General features: G+C 41.8%; 2 protein-coding genes across 8 annotated transcripts in view; both read right to left on the bottom strand.

Moving 5' to 3' along the window:
- The window catches only part of cadm1b (cell adhesion molecule 1b), a 570260-nt gene that overhangs the window by 168279 nt on the left and 381981 nt on the right, over positions 1-20000 (bottom strand). The gene's annotated exons all lie outside the window — the stretch shown is intronic.
- LOC134455956 (mRNA export factor GLE1-like) overlaps positions 12291-20000 on the bottom strand; it is a 9893-nt gene continuing 2183 nt past the window's right edge. For 2 of the 5 annotated variants that reach the window (XM_063207326.1, XM_063207329.1), the window contains exons 2-3: positions 19299-19570; positions 16559-17678 (exon numbers count right to left, since the gene is read on the bottom strand). In XM_063207326.1, the coding sequence (XP_063063396.1) occupies positions 17355-17678; positions 19299-19570 (596 nt within the window). In that variant the 3' untranslated portion in view covers positions 16559-17354. Of the gene's footprint in view, positions 14172-15080; positions 15125-16558; positions 17679-19298 lie in introns of those variants that run through there. The other 3 variants (XM_063207327.1, XM_063207328.1, XM_063207330.1) reach the window with 3 other exon arrangements.

The raw sequence follows: 20000 nt of genomic DNA on the forward strand, positions 1-20000 counted from the left end.
AAAACATAAGTAGGGCCTCTCTATACGGCATTCTCCACAGATAAAATAGTCTTAAAGTGATACTGTACCATTTTTGGAAATAAGCTCATATTACACCTCCCCTTAAGTTAAATGATTGAGTGTTACCTTTATCCTTTACTTTCAACCATTCTCTTTATGGCAGTGCAAATTTTACCTCCAAGCAAGCAGTTAACATTGAGTCCTATGAGACGAGTTGGCGGCTAGCTTGGGGGTAAAATTTGCACTGCCATACTGTGAGTGAACCCTGACTCCAGCCTGTTCTTGGTGAGACCTTGAAAAAAGTGCCATTTCTTACACTGACGAAATCTCTGACCCAAAGTTGTTGTTTCCACTCTCAATGTCCATGTAACTATGAAAAAATCCACCTGACAAAATCTTGAAATGAAAGTTGAAGTTTAATGTTAACATTTCCATAACTTGGTGACACATCTTTCGCCCAGTAACACAACACACATGGCCAGCAAGTTAAAAAAACACAGCTAACATACAGTGAGATTGTCATGGGGGTTATTCTGACTGTTGAAAGGGTGGTAGCTCCTTTAAAGGGACACTCCACCCATTTGCATTAGGCTTTCCATTGCTAGACACCCAGTCATACTTTTGAATGGTCGTGCAACACTCTCCCAATTCCCCCTGAGGCAGGAGAAATCCGTATTCACCTATCACTTCCTACTACAATGATTTAAAAATCGTCATTTGGCATCATCGTAGGAGGAAGTGTAACGGTAGGGACACATACACGCGAATTTGCGAATTTTGCCATTCATTCCTATGAGAGAGGCGAAGGCAAGCGATGACAAGCGTCAGCAAGCGAACAGGAGTGAAGCGAAGCGAAATTATTCAAGAAAGTTTAATGTTATGTAAATGAGGAGCGAATTCGCCTGTCACGGCCCAATCAAATCAACAACATAACTGTTCCATTCCATTTGATTCGCCGCGACGACCTGATGACGGTTGGATTTCGCCTCTCTTCGCTTCGCGTGCTTCGCCTCCTATGTATCCCTACCGTAAGAGAGGTGGATTTCTGTTGAGACCACAAGCCTTTTTCCCACCCTTTCAACCCCGTCCATAGGGGGTTGGACCTAATGCACAAACAGACCTATCACAGATCAGTGTGCCAGTGCTTTTGAAATCACTGGCATTGAGGCTCCAGTAAGTCACTGGCAGAGCTGCCTGGGTGTGGCCTGTTGAACTTGAAAAATGTAATTTCATGCCTTTTCTCGGCCAAGAAGGCACCAACTTAGAAATGTATGCTACTATTCTATTACATATATGACCCACTTTCAATACATATTCATGTCTCCATCGGTGGAATGCCCCTTTAAAGGCCAACTTCCGATTAAACACAATTTTACTCACTCCTTTTGAAGATCGGACGGTCAGCCCAAGTTAAACTCATTCGCAAGGCTCTCATAGCGGTGCGTCACCTCGCCTGGCTGTGTTTCCCGGTGTTTCCCAATTTACATCAATAATGCAGAGAAACGAGCGAATCACGAAAGCCTTTCTGTGTTTCGTCACGTCGAAAGAAGGCGTTGGCCACAAAGGTTTATGTCGACCCATTTTTCTAAAAACATTGAGTTGAGTATTTTTTTTCTGCTTGTTTTCAATACAAGCAACGTCTGGTGGCCCGAAATCTAGCTTATCTTAGCTATCAGCTGGTTGCTACTCTCAGGTACACACACAGCACAAAGCCTCATCCATAGAGCAAGTCCACTGTGGTTGCTCCGTGCCTGCAGCTCGCCTAGGGGTCGCTGTCGAAAGAGCACAGCCCTGAATGGAGCATGCACGCCTCCGTTGGCGCCCCTATAGTGCAGTACCACCCGGGGAAGTGGCGACTCTGTTTCCCATTACATTCGCTCCAAGAACAGGAGGACTGAGCCAATCAGAGACGCATTTCTACGAGAGCTGGAAGAGTGAGCCAATCAGAGACGCATTTCCACGAGAAACACGGAACACCCTCTCGTTTCTCCACAAGCCACCTTGCTGGCTTTCAAAAACGGCTTGAAACAAAGCAACCAGAACGTTTTTTAAAACAGGACCAACGCGAAACACATTCAATAACAATGGGGAACACAGCAATATTAATCAAATGACGTTGAGAGGCCATTGACAGTTTGACTTTAACAGTCTACAAAATGCATTTATCACACTGAATGTTTTGCAAATATGGCAGAGTTAAAGGATTTATCCGGAGTTGTAACAAGTTTGCCTCATTTTTGCATGTTTGGGATGAAATTAGGGGTGGGCATAGATTAATTTTTTAAATCTAGATTAATCTCACTGTAATCATGAAATTAATCTAGATTAATCTATATCAAAATGGCTCATTCAGAATAGGCACGCAGGCGAAATAATGCCGAAAAAAACCTTGGGGTTTCTTAAGACAGATCGCGCATTAGACCAAAGCTCATCTTTTTTTTCCAAAATGCATCTCATCTTCAAAAAATGGTCACGTTGATACTTGGTTATAAAGCATATGCACAAGCACAAGCATGAAGCATAAGATAGGCCTACTGAAATTTGAAAATGAACAGCGCTGTAAGTTGTAGAGGCAAATACAGATAAATCTATCAAACATTACATTTATACAAAATTATTTATTATTTAAATATTTATCATTACTATTTAAACAAAATTACCTCAACGATTCAGCATTTCTAATGGAGAGAGAGAGAGAATCTGCCACTGATTGTAAAAAAAACTAGAACCTCCAGCACTGGCACACGGCGATTTGGGCAAAACCGGCCAGGTGTTCTCAGAGTTAGAATGCCAGAGGAGTGTGCCAGAGGAGTTACAGCTCCACATTTGCTGAATACGGGGACTTAGAGAGTAGGGAGCAAAATGATATTTACAGGATGTCATAAACACATCGGAAGGTACTGAAAACAGTCTACATGTAGGGATACTTGTGTTGCCACCTAAAACATATTGGCTTTCAGTTCAGTTAGTCTGCGTGCAACGCCTGGTCTGTAAAGACATTGACGCGTAATTGACATGTAGAAGAGTGGAACATGGCTTTGACTACATTAAATGGCATCTACACACCAAGAGCTTTCAAAATGTATAGTTTTAGGTACCTACACTCGCCTCCAAAAGAGTTGTCGCCTATACATCTGTTTGGAATAACAGCTAATAACCTGACTTTCAATTAATCACTTGGCTTCAGAAGTCACTCATGTGAAAGCTACAACTCTCCCGAATGAAAATGTATGCACAAAAATAAATTTCATGCACCAAAGACAGATTGACCCTTTATTGAACACAGACAGGGCAGATTTTCACAAGACAAAAGTTTTGTCGCCTATGGAACATAATGTGAAAATGAGCAGATAAGTCACTTCAAAACACTTCAAATACGCAGATTGGGTGTCATACTTAATCACTGAATCACTCTCACCTCTCCAGAAAATCGACTTTGGCCTTAGGTGTATGTTTAGGGTCATTGTAATCATGGAAAGCAACACAATGAAAATCAATGGAGTTCAATGAGAGATGGTGACATATACGCTATTCGTAGAGCAATACATGTTCAACTTCATGATTTAATCAATGATAAAAGCCCTCAAACACCTGCAGCATGCATGCAGCTCCTCATAAAAGCTGTATCTGTACCATGTTTCACTTTAGGCACCATTTCTCTTTTTTCATATTCTTCATCTCCAACACCATATAGTTCTGATGCTATCAGTTCTAAAATGGTTGATCTTGGGATCTTGATTTCAGAGTATGAGTCCCATTAGCCTTCATTTTTGTCAGAATTAGGCCTGAAATACTCTTGGCTGGATTTTTTGAGACAGGACAGTGGGAGAGACTTCTTTGGTGTTAAAGGTGAAGAATTTGGAAAAAATACATGGTGCCCAAAGTCAAACATGGGAGGGATACAGCCCTTATGAGGAACTGCATGCATGCTGCTGGTGTGTGAGGGCTTTTATCATTGATTACATCATGAAGTTAAAAATGTATTGCTCTACAAATAGCAAATATGTCACCATCTCTCATTGAGCTCCATTGATTTTCATTGTGTTGCTTTCCATGATTACAATGACCCTAAACATACACCTAAGGCCAAAGTTGATTTTCTGGAGAGGTGTGAGTGAACCAGTGATTAAGTATGACACCCGATCTGCGTATTTGAAGTGTTTTGAAGTGACTTATCTGCTCATTTTCACATTATGTTTGATAGGCGACAAAACTTTTGTCTTGTCAAAATCTGCCCTGTCTGTGTTCATTAAAGGGTCAATCTTTCTTTGGTGCATGAAATGTATTTTTGTACATACATTTTCATTCGAGAGGGTTGTAGCTTTCATATGAATGACTTCTGAAGCCAAGTGATTAATTGAAAGTCAGGTTATTAGCTGTTATTCCAAACAGATGGGTAGGCGACAACTCTTTTGGAGGCGAGTGTAGATGTAGGGATACTTGAGTTGCCACCTAAAACATATTGGCTTTCAGTTCAGTTAGTCTGCGTTCAACACCTGGTCCGTAAAGACATTGACGCGTAATTGACATGTAGAAGGGTGGAACATGGCTTTACCTACATTAAATGGCATCTACACACCAAGAGCTTTCAGAAAATGTATAGTTTTAGGGACCTAGATGTAGGGATACTTGAGTTGCCACCTAAAACATATTGGCTTTGAGTTCAGTTAGTCTGAGTGCAACGCCTGGTCTGTAAAGACATTGACGCGTAATTGACATGTAGAAGGGTGGAACATGGCTTTGCCTACATTAAATTGCATCTACACACCACAAACTTTCAGAAAATGTATAGTTTTAGGTACCTAGATGGTGGAACACTTGAGTTCCCACCTAAAACATATTGGCTTTCAGTTCAGTTAGTCTGCGTGCAACGCCTGGTACGTAAAGACATTGACGTGTAATTGAGATGTAAAAGGGTGGGACATGGCTTTCCGTACATTAAAAGGCATCTACACACCGAGAGCTTTCAGAAAATGTATAGTTGTAGGTACCTAGATGTAGGGATACTTGAGTTTCCACCTAAAACATATTGGCTTTGAGGTCAGTTAGTCTGCGTGCGACGCCTGGTAAGGTATGACATTGACATGTAATTGACATGTAGAAGGGTGGACCATGGCTTTGGCTACATTAAATGGCATCTACACATCAGGAGCTTTCAGAAAATGTGTAGTTTTAGGTACCTATATGTAGGGATACTTGTGTTGCCACCTAAAACATATTGGCTTTGAGTTCAGTTAGTCTGCGTGCAACGCCTGGTCTGTAAAGACATTGACGCGTAATTGACATGTAGAAGGGTGGGACATGGCTTTCCATACATTAAATGGCATCTACAAACCAAGAGCTTTCAGAAAATGTATAGTTTTAGGTACCTGGATGTAGGGATACATGAGTTGCCACCTAAAACATATTGGCTTTGAGATCAGTTAGTCTGCATGCGACGCCTGGTCCGTAAAGATATCGACGAGTCATTGACATGTAGAAGGGTGGAACATGGCTTTCACTACATTAAATGACATCTACACACCAAGAGCTTTCAGAAAATGTATAGTTTTAGGTACCTAGATGTTGGAACACTTGAGTTGCCACCTAAAACATATTGGCTTTCAGTTCAGTTAGTCTGCGTGCAACGCCTGGTACGTTAAGACATTGACGTGTAATTGAGATGTAAAAGGGTGGGACATGGCTTTCCATACATTAAATGGCATCTACAAACCAAGAGCTTTCAGAAAATGTATAGTTTTAGGTACCTAGATGTAAGGATACTTGAGTTGCCACCTAAAACATATTGGCTTTGAGTTCAGTTAGTCTGCGTGCAACGCCTGGTCTGTAAAGACATTGACGCGTAATTGACATGTAGAAGGGTGGAACATGGCTTTCCATACATTAAATGGCATCTACAAACCAAGAGCTTTCAGAAAATGTATAGTTTTAGGTACCTAGATGTTGGAACACTTGAGTTGCCACCTAAAACATATTGGCTTTGAGGTCAGTTAGTCTGCGTGCGACGCCTAGTAAGGTATGACATTGACACGTAATTGACATGTAGAAGGGTGGACCATGGCTTTGACTACATTAAATGGCATCTACACATCAGGAGCTTTCAGAAAATGTATAGTTTTAGGTACCTATATGTAGGGATACATGAGTTGCCACCTAAAACATATTGGCTTTCAGTTCAGTTAGTCTGCATGCGACGCCTGGTCCGTAACGATATCGGCGAGTAATTGACATGTAGAAGGGTGGAACAAGGCTTTGCCTACATTAAATGGCATCTACACACCACAAGCTTTCAGCAAATGTATAGTTTTAGGTACCTACATGTAGGGATACTTGAGTTGCCACCTAAAACATATTGGCTTTCAGTTCAGTTAGTCTGCCTGCAACGCCTGGTACGTAAAGACATTGACGTGTAATTGAGATGTAGAAGGGTGGAACATCGCTTTGCCTACATTAAATGGCATCTACACACCACAAGCTTTCAGAAAATGTATGGTTTTAGGTACCTACATGTAGGGATACTTGTGTTGCCACCTAAAACTTATTGGCTTTGAGGTCAGTTAGTCTGCGTGCGACGCCTGGTTAGTAAAGACATTGACGCGTAATTGAGATGTAGAAGGGTGGAACATGGCTTTGCCTACATTAAATGGCATCTACACACCACAAGCTTTCAGAAAATGTATAGTTGTAGGGACCTAGATGTAGGGATACTTGAGTTGCCACCTAAAACATATTGGCTTTGAGTTCAGTTAGTCTGCGTGCGACGCCTGGTTAGTAAAGACATTGACGCGTAATTGAGATGTAGAAGGGTGGAACATGGCTTTGCCTACATTAAATGGCATCTACACACCACAAGCTTTCAGAAAATGTATAGTTTTAGGTACCTATATGTAGGGATACATGAGTTGCCACCTAAAACATATTGGCTTTCAGTTCAGTTAGTCTGCATGCGACGCCTGGTCCGTAACGATATCGGCGAGTAATTGACATGTAGAAGGGTGGAACAAGGCTTTGCCTACATTAAATGGCATCTACACACCACAAGCTTTCAGCAAATGTATAGTTTTAGGTACCTACATGTAGGGATACTTGAGTTGCCACCTAAAACATATTGGCTTTGAGGTCAGTTAGTCTGTGTGCGACGCCTGGTTAGTAAAGACATTGATGTGTAATTGAGATGTAGAAGGGTGGAACATGGCTTTGCCTACATTAAATGACATCTACACACCACAAGCTTTCAGAAAATGTATAGTTGTAGGGACCTAGATGTAGGGATACTTGAGTTGCCACCTAAAACATATTGGCTTTGAGTTCAGTTAGTCTGCGTGCAACGCCTGGTCTCTAAAGACATTGACGCGTAATTGACATGTAGAAGGGTGGAACATGGCTTTGGCTATATTAAATGGCATCTACACACCACAAGCTTTCAGAAAATGTATAGTTTTAGGTACCTACATGTAGGGATACTTGAGTTGCCACCTAAAACATATTGGCTTTCAGTTCAGTTAGTCTGCGTGCAACGCCTGGTAGGTAAAGACATTGACACGTAATTGACATGTAGAAGGGTGGAACATGGCTTTGCCTACATTAAATGGCATCTACACACCACAAGCTTTCAGAAAATGTATAGTTTTAGGTACCTACATGTAGGGATACTTGAGTTGCCACCTAAAACATATTGGCTTTCAGTTCAGTTAGTCTGCGTGCAACGCCTGGTACGTAAAGACATTGACGTGTAATTGAGATGTAGAAGGGTGGAACATGGCTTTGACTACATTAAATGGAATCTACACACCAAGAGCTTTCAGAAAATGTATAGTTTTAGGTACCTAGATGTAAAGATACTTGAGTTGCCACCTAAAACATATTGGCTTTGAGTTCAGTTAGTCTGCGTGCAACGCCTGGTCTGTTAAGACATTGACGCGTAATTGACATGTAGAAGGGTGGAACATGGCTTTCCATACATTAAATGGCATCTACAAACCAAGAGCTTTCAGAAAGTGTATAGTTTTAGGTACCTACATGTAGGGATACTTGAGTTGCCACCTAAAACATATTGGCTTTGAGGTCAGTTAGTCTGTGTGCGACGCCTGGTTAGTAAAGACATTGACTTGTAATTGACATGTAGAAGGGTGGAACATGGCTTTGCCTACATTAAATGGCATCTACACACCACAAGCTTTCAGAAAATGTATAGTTTTAGGTACCTAGATGTTGGAACACTTGAGTTGCCACCTAAAACATATTGGCTTTCAGTTCAGTTAGTCTGCGTGCAACGCCTGGTTAGGTATGACATTGACACGTAATTGACATGTAGAAGGGTGGAACATGGCTTTGCCTACATTAAATGGCATCTACACACCACAAGCTTTCAGAAAATGTATAGTTTTAGGTACCTAGATGTAGGGATACTTGAGTTGCCACCTAAAACATATTGGCTTTGAGTTCAGTTAGTCTGCGTGCGACGCCTGGTTAGTAAAGACATTGACATGTAATTGAGATGTAGAAGGGTGGAACATGGCTTTGCCTACATTAAATGGCATCTACACACCACAAGCTTTCAGAAAATGTATAGTTTTAGGTACCTACATGTAGGGATACTTGAGTTGCCACCTAAAACATATTGGCTTTCAGTTCAGTTAGTCTGCGTGCAACGCCTGGTACGTAAAGACATTGACGTGTAATTGAGATGTAGAAGGGTGGAACATGGCTTTGCCTACATTAAATGGCATCTACACACCACAAGCTTTCAGAAAATGTATGGTTTTAGGTACCTACATGTAGGGATACTTGTGTTGCCACCTAAAACTTATTGGCTTTGAGGTCAGTTAGTCTGCGTGCGACGCCTGGTCTCTAAAGACATTGACGCGTAATTGACATGTAGAAGGGTGGAACATGGCTTTGGCTATATTAAATGGCATCTACACACCACAAGCTTTCAGAAAATGTATAGTTTTAGGTACCTACATGTAGGGATACTTGAGTTGCCACCTAAAACATATTGGCTTTCAGTTCAGTTAGTCTGCGTGCAACGCCTGGTAGGTAAAGACATTGACGTGTAATTGAGATGTAGAAGGGTGGAACATGGCTTTGCCTACATTAAATGGCATCTACACACCACAAGCTTTCAGAAAATGTATAGTTTTAGGTACCTACATGTAGGGATACTTGAGTTGCCACCTAAAACATATTGGCTTTGAGGTCAGTTAGTCTGCGTGCAACGCCTGGTACGTAAAGACATTGACGTGTAATTGAGATGTAGAAGGGTGGAACATGGCTTTGCCTACATTAAATGGCATCTACACACCACAAGCTTTCAGAAAATGTATAGTTTTAGGTACCTAGATGTAGGGATACTTGAGTTGCCACCTAAAACATATTGGCTTTGAGTTCAGTTAGTCTGCGTGCAACGCCTGGTCTCTAAAGACATTGACGCGTAATTGACATGTAGAAGGGTGGAACATGGCTTTGCCTACATTAAATGGCATCTACACACCACAAGCTTTCAGAAAATGTATAGTTTTAGGTACCTAGATGTAGGGATACTTGAGTTGCCACCTAAAACATATTGGCTTTGAGTTCAGTTAGTCTGCGTGCAACGCCTGGTCTCTAAAGACATTGACGCGTAATTGACATGTAGAAGGGTGGAACATGGCTTTGGCTATATTAAATGGCATCTACACACCACAAGCTTTCAGAAAATGTATAGTTTTAGGTACCTACATGTAGGGATACTTGAGTTGCCACCTAAAACATATTGGCTTTCAGTTCAGTTAGTCTGCGTGCAACGCCTGGTAGGTAAAGACATTGACGCGTAATTGACATGTAGAAGGGTGGAACATGGCTTTGCCTACATTAAATGGCATCTACACATCAGGAGCTTTCAGAAAATGTATAGTTTTAGGTACCTACATGTAGGGATACTTGTGTTGCCACCTAAAACATATTGGCTTTCAGTTCAGTTAGTCTGCGTGCAACGCCTGGTACGTAAAGACATTGACGTGTAATTGAGATGTAGAAGGGTGGAACATGGCTTTGACTACATTAAATGGAATCTACACACCAAGAGCTTTCAGAAAATGTATAGTTTTAGGTACCTAGATGTAAAGATACTTGAGTTGCCACCTAAAACATATTGGCTTTGAGTTCAGTTAGTCTGCGTGCAACGCCTGGTCTGTTAAGACATTGACGCGTAATTGACATGTAGAAGGGTGGAACATGGCTTTCCATACATTAAATGGCATCTACAAACCAAGAGCTTTCAGAAAGTGTATAGTTTTAGGTACCTACATGTAGGGATACTTGAGTTGCCACCTAAAACATATTGGCTTTGAGGTCAGTTAGTCTGTCTGCAACGCCTGGTTAGTAAAGACATTGATGCGTAATTGACATGTAGAAGGGTGGAACATGGCTTTGCCTACATTAAATGGCATCTACACACCACAAGCTTTCAGAAAATGTATAGTTTTAGGTACCTAGATGTAGGGATACTTGAGTTGCCACCTAAAACATATTGGCTTTGAGTTCAGTTAGTCTGCGTGCAACGCCTGGTCTCTAAAGACATTGACGCGTAATTGACATGTAGAAGGGTGGAACATGGCTTTGCCTACATTAAATGGCATCTACACACCACAAGCTTTCAGAAAATGTATAGTTTTAGGTACCTAGATGTTGGAACACTTGAGTTGCCACCTAAAACATATTGGCTTTGAGGTCAGTTAGTCTGCGTGCGACGCCTGGTAAGGTATGACATTGACACGTAATTGACATGTAGAAGGGTGGAACATGGCTTTGCCTACATTAAATGGCATCTACACATCAGGAGCTTTCAGAAAATGTATAGTTTTAGGTACCTACATGTAGGGATACTTGTGTTGCCACCTAAAACATATTGGCTTTGAGTTCAGTTAGTCTGCGTGCAACGCCTGGTCTGTAAAGACATTGACGCGTAATTGACATGTAGAAGGGTGGAACATGGCTTTGCCTATATTAAATGGCATCTACACACCACAAGCTTTCAGAAAATGTATAGTTTTAGGTACCTACATGTAGGGATACTTGTGTTGCCACCTAAAACATATTGGCTTTCAGTTCAGTTAGTCTGCGTGCAACGCCTGGTACGTAAAGACATTGACGTGTAATTGAGATGTAGAAGGGTGGAACATGGCTTTGACTACATTAAATGGAATCTACACACCAAGAGCTTTCAGAAAATGTATAGTTTTAGGTACCTAGATGTAAGGATACTTGAGTTTCCACCTAAAACATATTGGCTTTGAGGTCAGTTAGTCTGCGTTCGACGTCTGGTTAGGTATGACATTGACGCGTAATTGACATGTAGAGGGGTTAACATGGCTTTGCCTACATTAAAGGGAATCTATACACCAAGAGCTTTCAGAAAAATTATAGTTTTAGGTACCTACATGTAGGGATACTTGAGTTGCCACCTAAAACATATTGGCTTTGAGGTCAGTTAGTCTGCGTGCAACGCCTGGTTAGGTATGACATTGACGTGTAATTGAGATGTAGAAGGGTGGAACATGGCTTTGCCTACATTAAATGGCATCTACACACCACAAGCTTTCAGAAAATGTATAGTTGTAGGGACCTAGATGTAGGGATACTTGAGTTGCCACCTAAAACATATTGGCTTTGAGTTCAGTTAGTCTGCGTGCAACGCCTGGTCTCTAAAGACATTGACGCGTAATTGACATGTAGAAGGGTGGAACATGGCTTTGCCTACATTAAATGGCATCTACACACCACAAGCTTTCAGAAAATGTATAGTTGTAGGTACCTAGATGTTGGAACACTTGAGTTGCCACCTAAAACATATTGGCTTTGAGGTCAGTTAGTCTGCGTGCGACGCCTGGTAAGGTATGACATTGACACGTAATTGACATGTAGAAGGGTGGACCATGGCTTTGACTACATTAAATGGCATCTACACATCAGGAGCTTTCAGAAAATGTATAGTTTTAGGTACCTACATGTAGGGATACTTGTGTTGCCACCTAAAACATATTGGCTTTCAGTTCAGTTAGTCTGCGTGCAACGCCTGGTCTGTAAAGACATTGACGCGCAATTGACATGTAGAAGGGTGGAACATGGCTTTGCCTATATTAAATGGCATCTACACACCACAAGCTTTCAGAAAATGTATAGTTTTAGGTACCTAGAAGTAGGGATACTTGAGTTGCCACCTAAAACATATTGGCTTTCAGTTCAGTTAGTCTGCGTGCAACGCCTGGTACGTAAAGACATTGACGTGTAATTGAGATGTAGAAGGGTGGAACATGGCTTTGACTACATTAAATGGAATCTACACACCAAGAGCTTTCAGAAAATGTATAGTTTTAGGTACCTAGATGTAAGGATACTTGAGTTTCCACCTAAAACATATTGGCTTTGAGGTCAGTTAGTCTGCGTTCGACGTCTGGTTAGGTATGACATTGACGCGTAATTGACATGTAGAGGGGTTAACATGGCTTTGGCTACATTAAAGGGAATCTATACACCAAGAGCTTTCAGAAAATGTATAGTTTTAGGTACCTACATGTAGGGATACTTGAGTTGCCACCTAAAACATATTGGCTTTGAGGTCAGTTAGTCTGCATGCAAAGCCTGGTTAGCAAAGACATTGACGCGTAAATGATATGTAGAAGGGTGGACCATGGCTTTGACTACATTAAAGAGAATCTACACACCAAGAGCTTTCAGAAAATGTACAGCTTTAGATGTAAGGATACGCGAGTTTCCACACAAAACATATTGGCTTTGAGGTCAGTGATGCCTCTTTTCCACTACCGGTTTTTGGTAGGCCCACAGTTCGATACAGCGTGACTCGGCCACCATTTTTTACTTTTAAAATAGTCATGACACAACTCAATCGCAAAGCAAAAAGTGTTGGCTGAGTCGCGCTGTGTCGAGCTGTAGGCCTACCACAAAACCGGCAGTGGAAAAGAGGCATTAGTCTGCGTGTGATGCCTGGTTAGATATGACATTGACGCGTAATTGACATTTAGAAGGGTGGAACATAGCATTAGAAGTGTTTTATATACTTTTTAAAAATTGACTCCAGGTACGGGAATACCTATTGCTGTCTATGTTACCGGGAATACCTATCAGGTTACCGGAATACCTATTTGGGTTACCAGGAATACCTACCCGATGGCAATTAGGTATTCCCGGTAACCTCAGGTTACCAGGAATACCCATTTCAGGTTACCGGGAATGCTTTACAGCTAACTCTCTCTCTCTGTCTCTCTCTCTCTCTCTGCCCATTAGAAATGCTGAATTGTTGAAGTCATTTTGTTTAAATAGTCTAAACGTTTGAGATTTATCTGTATTTGCCTTTACAATTTATAGCACTGTTCATTTTGAAATGTCAGTATATTATGACTCTAAATGCTTCCTAACATATTCAAAACACACAATACTGCAGTGATTTTTTTTCATCACCAAATATCAAACATTTTTTTGATGATGAGATGCATTTTGGAAAAAAGAGATGAGCTCTGGTCTAATGCGCCATCTTAAGAAACCCCCTAGGCTTTTTTTCGGCATTATTTAGCTAGCGTGCCTATTCTGAATGAGCCATTTTGATATAGATTAATCTACATTCATTTCATTATTACAGTGAGATTAATCTAGATTAAACAAAATAGTCTATTCCCACCCCTATTAATTATTAATTATTACTTTACCCAAGGTACTCCCATGAAACTAGTCCTGTAGTCATCTGACTGACACTCTGTTGACCGAAGCACAATGACTGACGTGACTTGGTTTGTGGTCACTGTCTTTCTTCAGAAGGCCTGCGACAACCCAGCCAAGGGTCGTTACACCAAGTCGCCTCATCAATCTTTCGGAGCAAAACGTCGCTGCACTTCCTGAGTCCATGAACGCATGCGTTTCGATGGTGTTGTTGCTCTTCTTGGATTTGATGCGCACCGGCACAATGGAAAGGATACAGTCGCTGCCTCCGGCCCCGGTGACTGCTGACAGTTCGCTCTTAGATGACACTTGCTCTTGTGGACTGGAACGTTTTCTGGTGGAGCTTTCACTTGCCTTCTCAGGCTTGGAAGTTGCTTGGTTGCCGTCTTCCTCTCTTTTCGTGTGGAGCAGAGTCAGATAAACTCAGGCAAGTCTACACCAGAGAGTGAGGTTGTACCCTAAAACACGCATCAAAAGCACATTAATGTCTTCAGTAGAGATTGAACACATTCCATTTATATTTCTTGGCTGACACATTAATTCAAAGTGAATTTTAAGGTAAGCGTACCCATTAAGCCCACCAACATCTAAATTTCAGTCGTATGACCTATCCCAGCGGTTCTTAACCTTTTGTCTTAAAGCACCCCCTTACCGCTGTCCAAGACAAGCCACGCACCCCCAACCCAAACTTCTACACGCGTATACGATTATACGATACGATATGATTTAAGTGAATAATTACCATGAATCTTGCTTAAAACATTTACCAATACCTTAATGGCTTTACATGGGGTCCAAAACATGTTTTCATTTGGTTTAATTTGGCCTTATTATAATGTTTGCTAGCAAAATGTTGGTCACAACCTCAACACAAACAAAATTCCGTGCACCCCCTGGAATCTCTGGCGCACCCCCAGGGGGTGCCCGCACCCCAGGTTAAGAACCACTGACCTATCCGATCCGTTCCCTTCTTGGTGCCAGGATTTCCCCCAAAAGATGCTGTTGCCTATTTTTATATAAAAATGTCAAAGGGCTGTGGCTTGACAGTGTTAACAGATTGCTAATTTGTAATAAGTAGGCCTAGGCCTAATTGACTAATACCTACTGGGTATTTTCCATAGACCTAAATTAAACAAAAAGAACAAAAGGAAAAAGAACAAAAAAAAAATCAATTTTGTGCCCTGTGAATCGATTATGTGAATTTCGATTCGATTTCGATTAACTTGATTATTCAACCCAGCCCTATGCATAACATTATAATTATACATGGGGGACCGGATAAAACGGCCTAAAGCGAGACATGGGTTCCCCACCCCTAGCTTAGAGAGACTGTGTGTTTAAGTAAGACCAATTTCAAACAAGCTCACCTGGTGTGCCTGGGAGGTTGGCAAATCCACTGTCAAGGTCTCATCTGTTGGAGAGAAAAAATAAATATTTACCACTCAAGGTTTGTGTTGAGGGTAATTTTACCACTCAAGGTTTGTGTTGAGGGTAATCTTGTCGGTGTGGTTATTTAATAAACTACATGAAATGATCTCATCCACAATACCGCATCAGAATTAGAACTGAGGGAGCCAGAGTGAAACAGGTCTATGTGTCTACAAGCTGTAAGAGGAAGTACAGTTGTCTACAACTTAACTACTTTCAGCAGAAATCCAAGCGTGTGACACAGATAAGGAACAGGCTTACGAGGACAACTTTCCCTGGAAAAAAATTCACATCAACTTTGTCCAACGCAGTTACTTGGGAGACATACACTGGTTTTCAGACGTAAAACAGGCTTATGAGGACACGTGTGACACAGATAAGGAACAGGCTTATGAGGACAACTTTCCCTGGACAAAAATTCACATCAACTTTGTCCAACGCAGTTACTTGGGAGACATACACTGGTTTTCAGACGTAAAACAGGCTTATGAGGACACGTGTGACACAGATAAGGAACAGGCTTATGAGGACAACTTTCCCTGGACAAAAAATCACATCAACTTTGTCCAACGCAGTTACTTGAGAGACATACACTGGTTTTCAGACGTAAAAAAGGCTTATGAGGACATGCTCGTTTGGATCAATGTGTACTGACTTAATAACCAATGCACAGCATAATCAGCCCACATGTGAGCTTAGAGCAGGGGTGGGCAACCTTTTTCATTCGAGGGGCCACTTTGAATTCCTCCAAGGGCCGTAATATGAACAGAAAACAGGGATTCCCCCTGCACTTTAGGCCTATATTGAAGGCAGCCACTTTTAAAATAGACCCCACCTTCTCTAGGTCCCCTGAATATAACTTAATTGTATTGCAAATGTAATATCTAAGGTTCCTTTACAAAACACATTTCATATGAAGCTGCATAACTAGGGCTGGGTATTGCAGCCATGTTCCTGTATCGATTCGATTTCGATTCTTAGGGCTTTGAATCGATTAATCACGATTCAATTCGATTCGATTAATTCCGAATCGATTCAATCCGTTCCCTTCTTGGTGCCAGGATTTCCGCCAAAAGATGCTGTTGCCTATTTTTATATAAAAATGTCAAAGGGCTGTGGCTTGACAATGTTAACGATTGTGTTATGTTAATGATTTTTGGATAATAGTTTTGGGTTATCATCTTATTGAAAGATCCAGTGAAGATCTTAGCTTCCTCTATGAGCATATTTTGCATGGTCACCTTCCACATTCTATCATAATCTTCTGTTTTTATGGTGCAGTACACCCAAACAAGGTTTCCTGTGGCTGAGGATAACACGGAATGATGCTTCCACCACCATGTTTAATTGTGGAAACCATGTTATGAAATTTTAAGGACTATCCCTTTCTTCACCTGATAGAAGCAGAATTCATGCATCAAAGCAGGTGCAATTGAATCTCATCAGATGAAAGTAGAGACTTTCAAAACTCATTTTTGACTTTCAAATGTTCATAGGCAAAGCTCAATAACACTCTGATATGCACCGCCTTTAGTAAAAGGGTTCTTCTGTGATGATGGCCCCAAAGCCCAATATGATGACATGCCCTAACAGTTGTATTTCTTGAAATAAAACCTCCAGGTGAGGCCAGGTCAATAACAATCATCTGGGCAGGTGTCCAATGCTTCTTTGGTCTAATGAGACTCAGCAGTTTCCACAGTTACACATAGTGGTGGGGACATCTAGTTTTTAAGACTGTTATTCAGCCTCAGACTCAGGGAGTCTGGGTCTGAATCTGGATTGCTGGGTCCTCCAACAACATTGAACTAATTAAAATGTTTACCTTGGGTTACAGAGGTTCTTCAAGGACACTAAAACTATGATACTGGAATGGCCCGCTCATAGTCCAGTCCTCAATCCCACTGAGAGTCTCTGAACATTTTGCGAGCGAAATTGCTTTACAGCAGTCATGATCACGCAGCCGGTCGACCAATCCAACCGCAGTGTCTGAAGCCACTTGTGACGTAATATTGAAAATAAATGCGTATTTTATAAAGATAAGGCAAGTTTAAAAATTCAAACTAAGTGCTGTTTGTAGCAGTAATTTATCCTGCCTTTGGGAAAATGAAAAATGAAAACATAATAACGATTCTCTCCCAAGCAACGGCAGCATGGTGGAGCTCCATAGGACCCCATTCATTCTAACAGCCTCGGCACTCCTCCGTTGGCGCAACTTAGTGGACAGTACCACCCAGAAAAAGTCGGGAGCTTTGTCTCTCGTAATACCCATAAAGCCTCTCTGGTACATGTCTGCAACTGACCTCTTCTGTGGCGTATAACACAGCGGAGACCTGTGCGCAGAGCTGGTTGCCACGGGTGATGATGGTGGCGTGGTTGAAGGCGTTGGCGGGCTCCAGCAGCTGGTGGAGCTGCAGTACCTCCTCCTGCGCGGCGTTGAGCGCCCGCAGACGCTCCCGGCCCTCCACCTCCCGCTGCCGCTCCGCAGCGGCCTCGCGCACGCGCTGCTGCTCCGCCTCGTGCAGAGACAGGTTCAGGATCTGCTCAGCAGGGAAACAAAGTACAATAGAGTAGAAAACAATGTACACAGAATACATAGAATAGAATGCCTTTACGCTCAAGGGATAGACAAAATAATGTAGAACATTTGAGACACTAATTGCACATGTACTGACCTAATGTCAGCCTACTCAGTGGCTGTTTGAAACCCATATCATTCCGCATTGTCCGTATATACTGTAGTCTACATAATATACAGTATATCACGAAAGTGAGTACACCCCTCACAGTTTTTGCAGATTTGTGAGTATATCTTTTCATAGGAAAGCATTACAGAAATGTCACTTTGACACAATGATTAGTGACCTTTTAACAACATATTTAACTGCTTGAATTTCTTGTTCACTCAGAAAAACCTCACAAAATACAGCCATTAATGTTTGAACATGTACCCACAAAAGTGAGTACACCCCAGATTACAATCCGGTAGAGAAGGGGCCGTGTTGGCGCGGATCGCCTCGAAATTAAAAGGGATTAGAAGGGAGGTCAGCGGTGTGCGTTTCAACCTTTCTTTGCATTGAACTTTTACATTTTGTGTGTCAAAAATAGATTGGTGTGAGATTTGAATGCAATCCTATGGAGAATATCATGATCTGCCTCAGTAGTCCCAGTGCATGTTGACATGCATGTTTCCTTTACGTAGGTGTATTTCAGATTGCCAATGTTGATAGCATTCATGCATCCCCACACCATGTCAGTCCCACTACCATGCTTGGCTAGTGAGAGGATACACTTTTTTTTGTAAAACTCACTTGTTTACCGCCACACATGTTTGACACCATCTAAAGCAAATTTGTTTATCTTGGTCTCGAGAGAGATGAACAGACCAAGGATATGGATCACTGGAACCATGTTGTGTGATCTGAAGAGACCAAGATAAAAAAAAAAAATACTTTAGAGGATGTCAAGCATGTGCGGTGGTAAACAAGTGAGTTTCGCAAAAAAAAGTGTAATCCTCTCACTAGCCAAGCATGGTAGTGGGACTGACATGGTTTGGGGATGCATGAATGCTGTCCACATTGGCAGTCTGAAATACACCTAAAAGAAACATGCATGTCAACATGCACTGTGACTACTGAAGCAGATCATGATATTCTCCATAGGATTGCATTCAAATCTCACACCAATCTATTTTAGACAGATGCACACTCAAAATGTAAAAGTTCAATGCAAAGAAAGGTTGAAACGCACACCGCTGACCTCCCTTTTAATCCATTAATGGCTTTATTTTGGTTTTTTTCTGAGTGAACAAGAAATTTAAGCGGTTAAATATGTTGTTAAAAGGTCACTAATCATTGTGTCAAAGTGAAATTTCTGTAATGCTTTCCTATGAAAAGATATACTCACAAATCTGCAAAAACTGTGAGAGGTGTACTCACTTTCGTGATATACTGTATGAACAATTTTTGGATTCTTAAAAAAAAAAAAAAAAAACAGCTGTACTGCTCTGTTATCAGAAAGTGCATGCAAGCCCAGATGTGGGGGGCTTAGCGCGTTGCGCCACAGTGCCCCCCGGATTCAATGCTTTTAAGGCGTGAACCCTGTGTATAACTGCATTTTAGAGAGATGGTGAGAGAAGGAGTGTTTGCTTTTGCCCCTACTTTAATTCCACAGAAGGTCAATATCCCACACTGTACATATCTGTGGTGCACAACACAGCAGAGACCTGTGCGCAGAGCTGGTTGCCGCGGGTGATGATGGTGGCGTGGTTGAAGGCGTTGGCGGGCTCCAGCAGCTGGTGGAGCTGCAGTACCTCCTCCTGCGCGGCGTTGAGCGCCCGCAGACGCTCCCGGCCCTCCGCCTCCCGCTGCCGCTCCGCAGCGGCCTCGCGCACGCGCTGCTGCTCCGCCTCGTGCAGAGACAGGTTCAGGATCTGCTCAGCAGGGAAACAAAGTACAAAAGAATAGAAAACAATGTACACAGAATACATAGAATACAATATACATATAATAGAATAGAATGCCTTTACGCTCAAGGGATAGACAAAATAATGTAGAACATTTGAGACACTAACTGCTATGTACTGTCAGCCTAGTGTCAGCCTAGGCAGTGGCTGTTTGAAACCCATATCATTCCGCATTATCCGTAAATAGTCTACATAATATATGAACATTTTTTGGATTCTTGGGAAAAAACCCCAGCTGTACTGCTGTTATCAGAAAGTGCACGAGTACCTCTCCTGAGCCCCTGTCCTTGCCCATCAGTAAGCTCAATAGGCTACAAGCAGGTATTTACTTTACCAACAACCAGTTCGTTGGGAAGACAGGGTGTCAATACATTTCACGTTGTACTAATGTATGGCA

The sequence above is a fragment of the Engraulis encrasicolus genome, chromosome 9 (genome assembly GCF_034702125.1).
Source record: "Engraulis encrasicolus isolate BLACKSEA-1 chromosome 9, IST_EnEncr_1.0, whole genome shotgun sequence".
Classification (NCBI taxonomy): domain Eukaryota; kingdom Metazoa; phylum Chordata; class Actinopteri; order Clupeiformes; family Engraulidae; genus Engraulis; species Engraulis encrasicolus.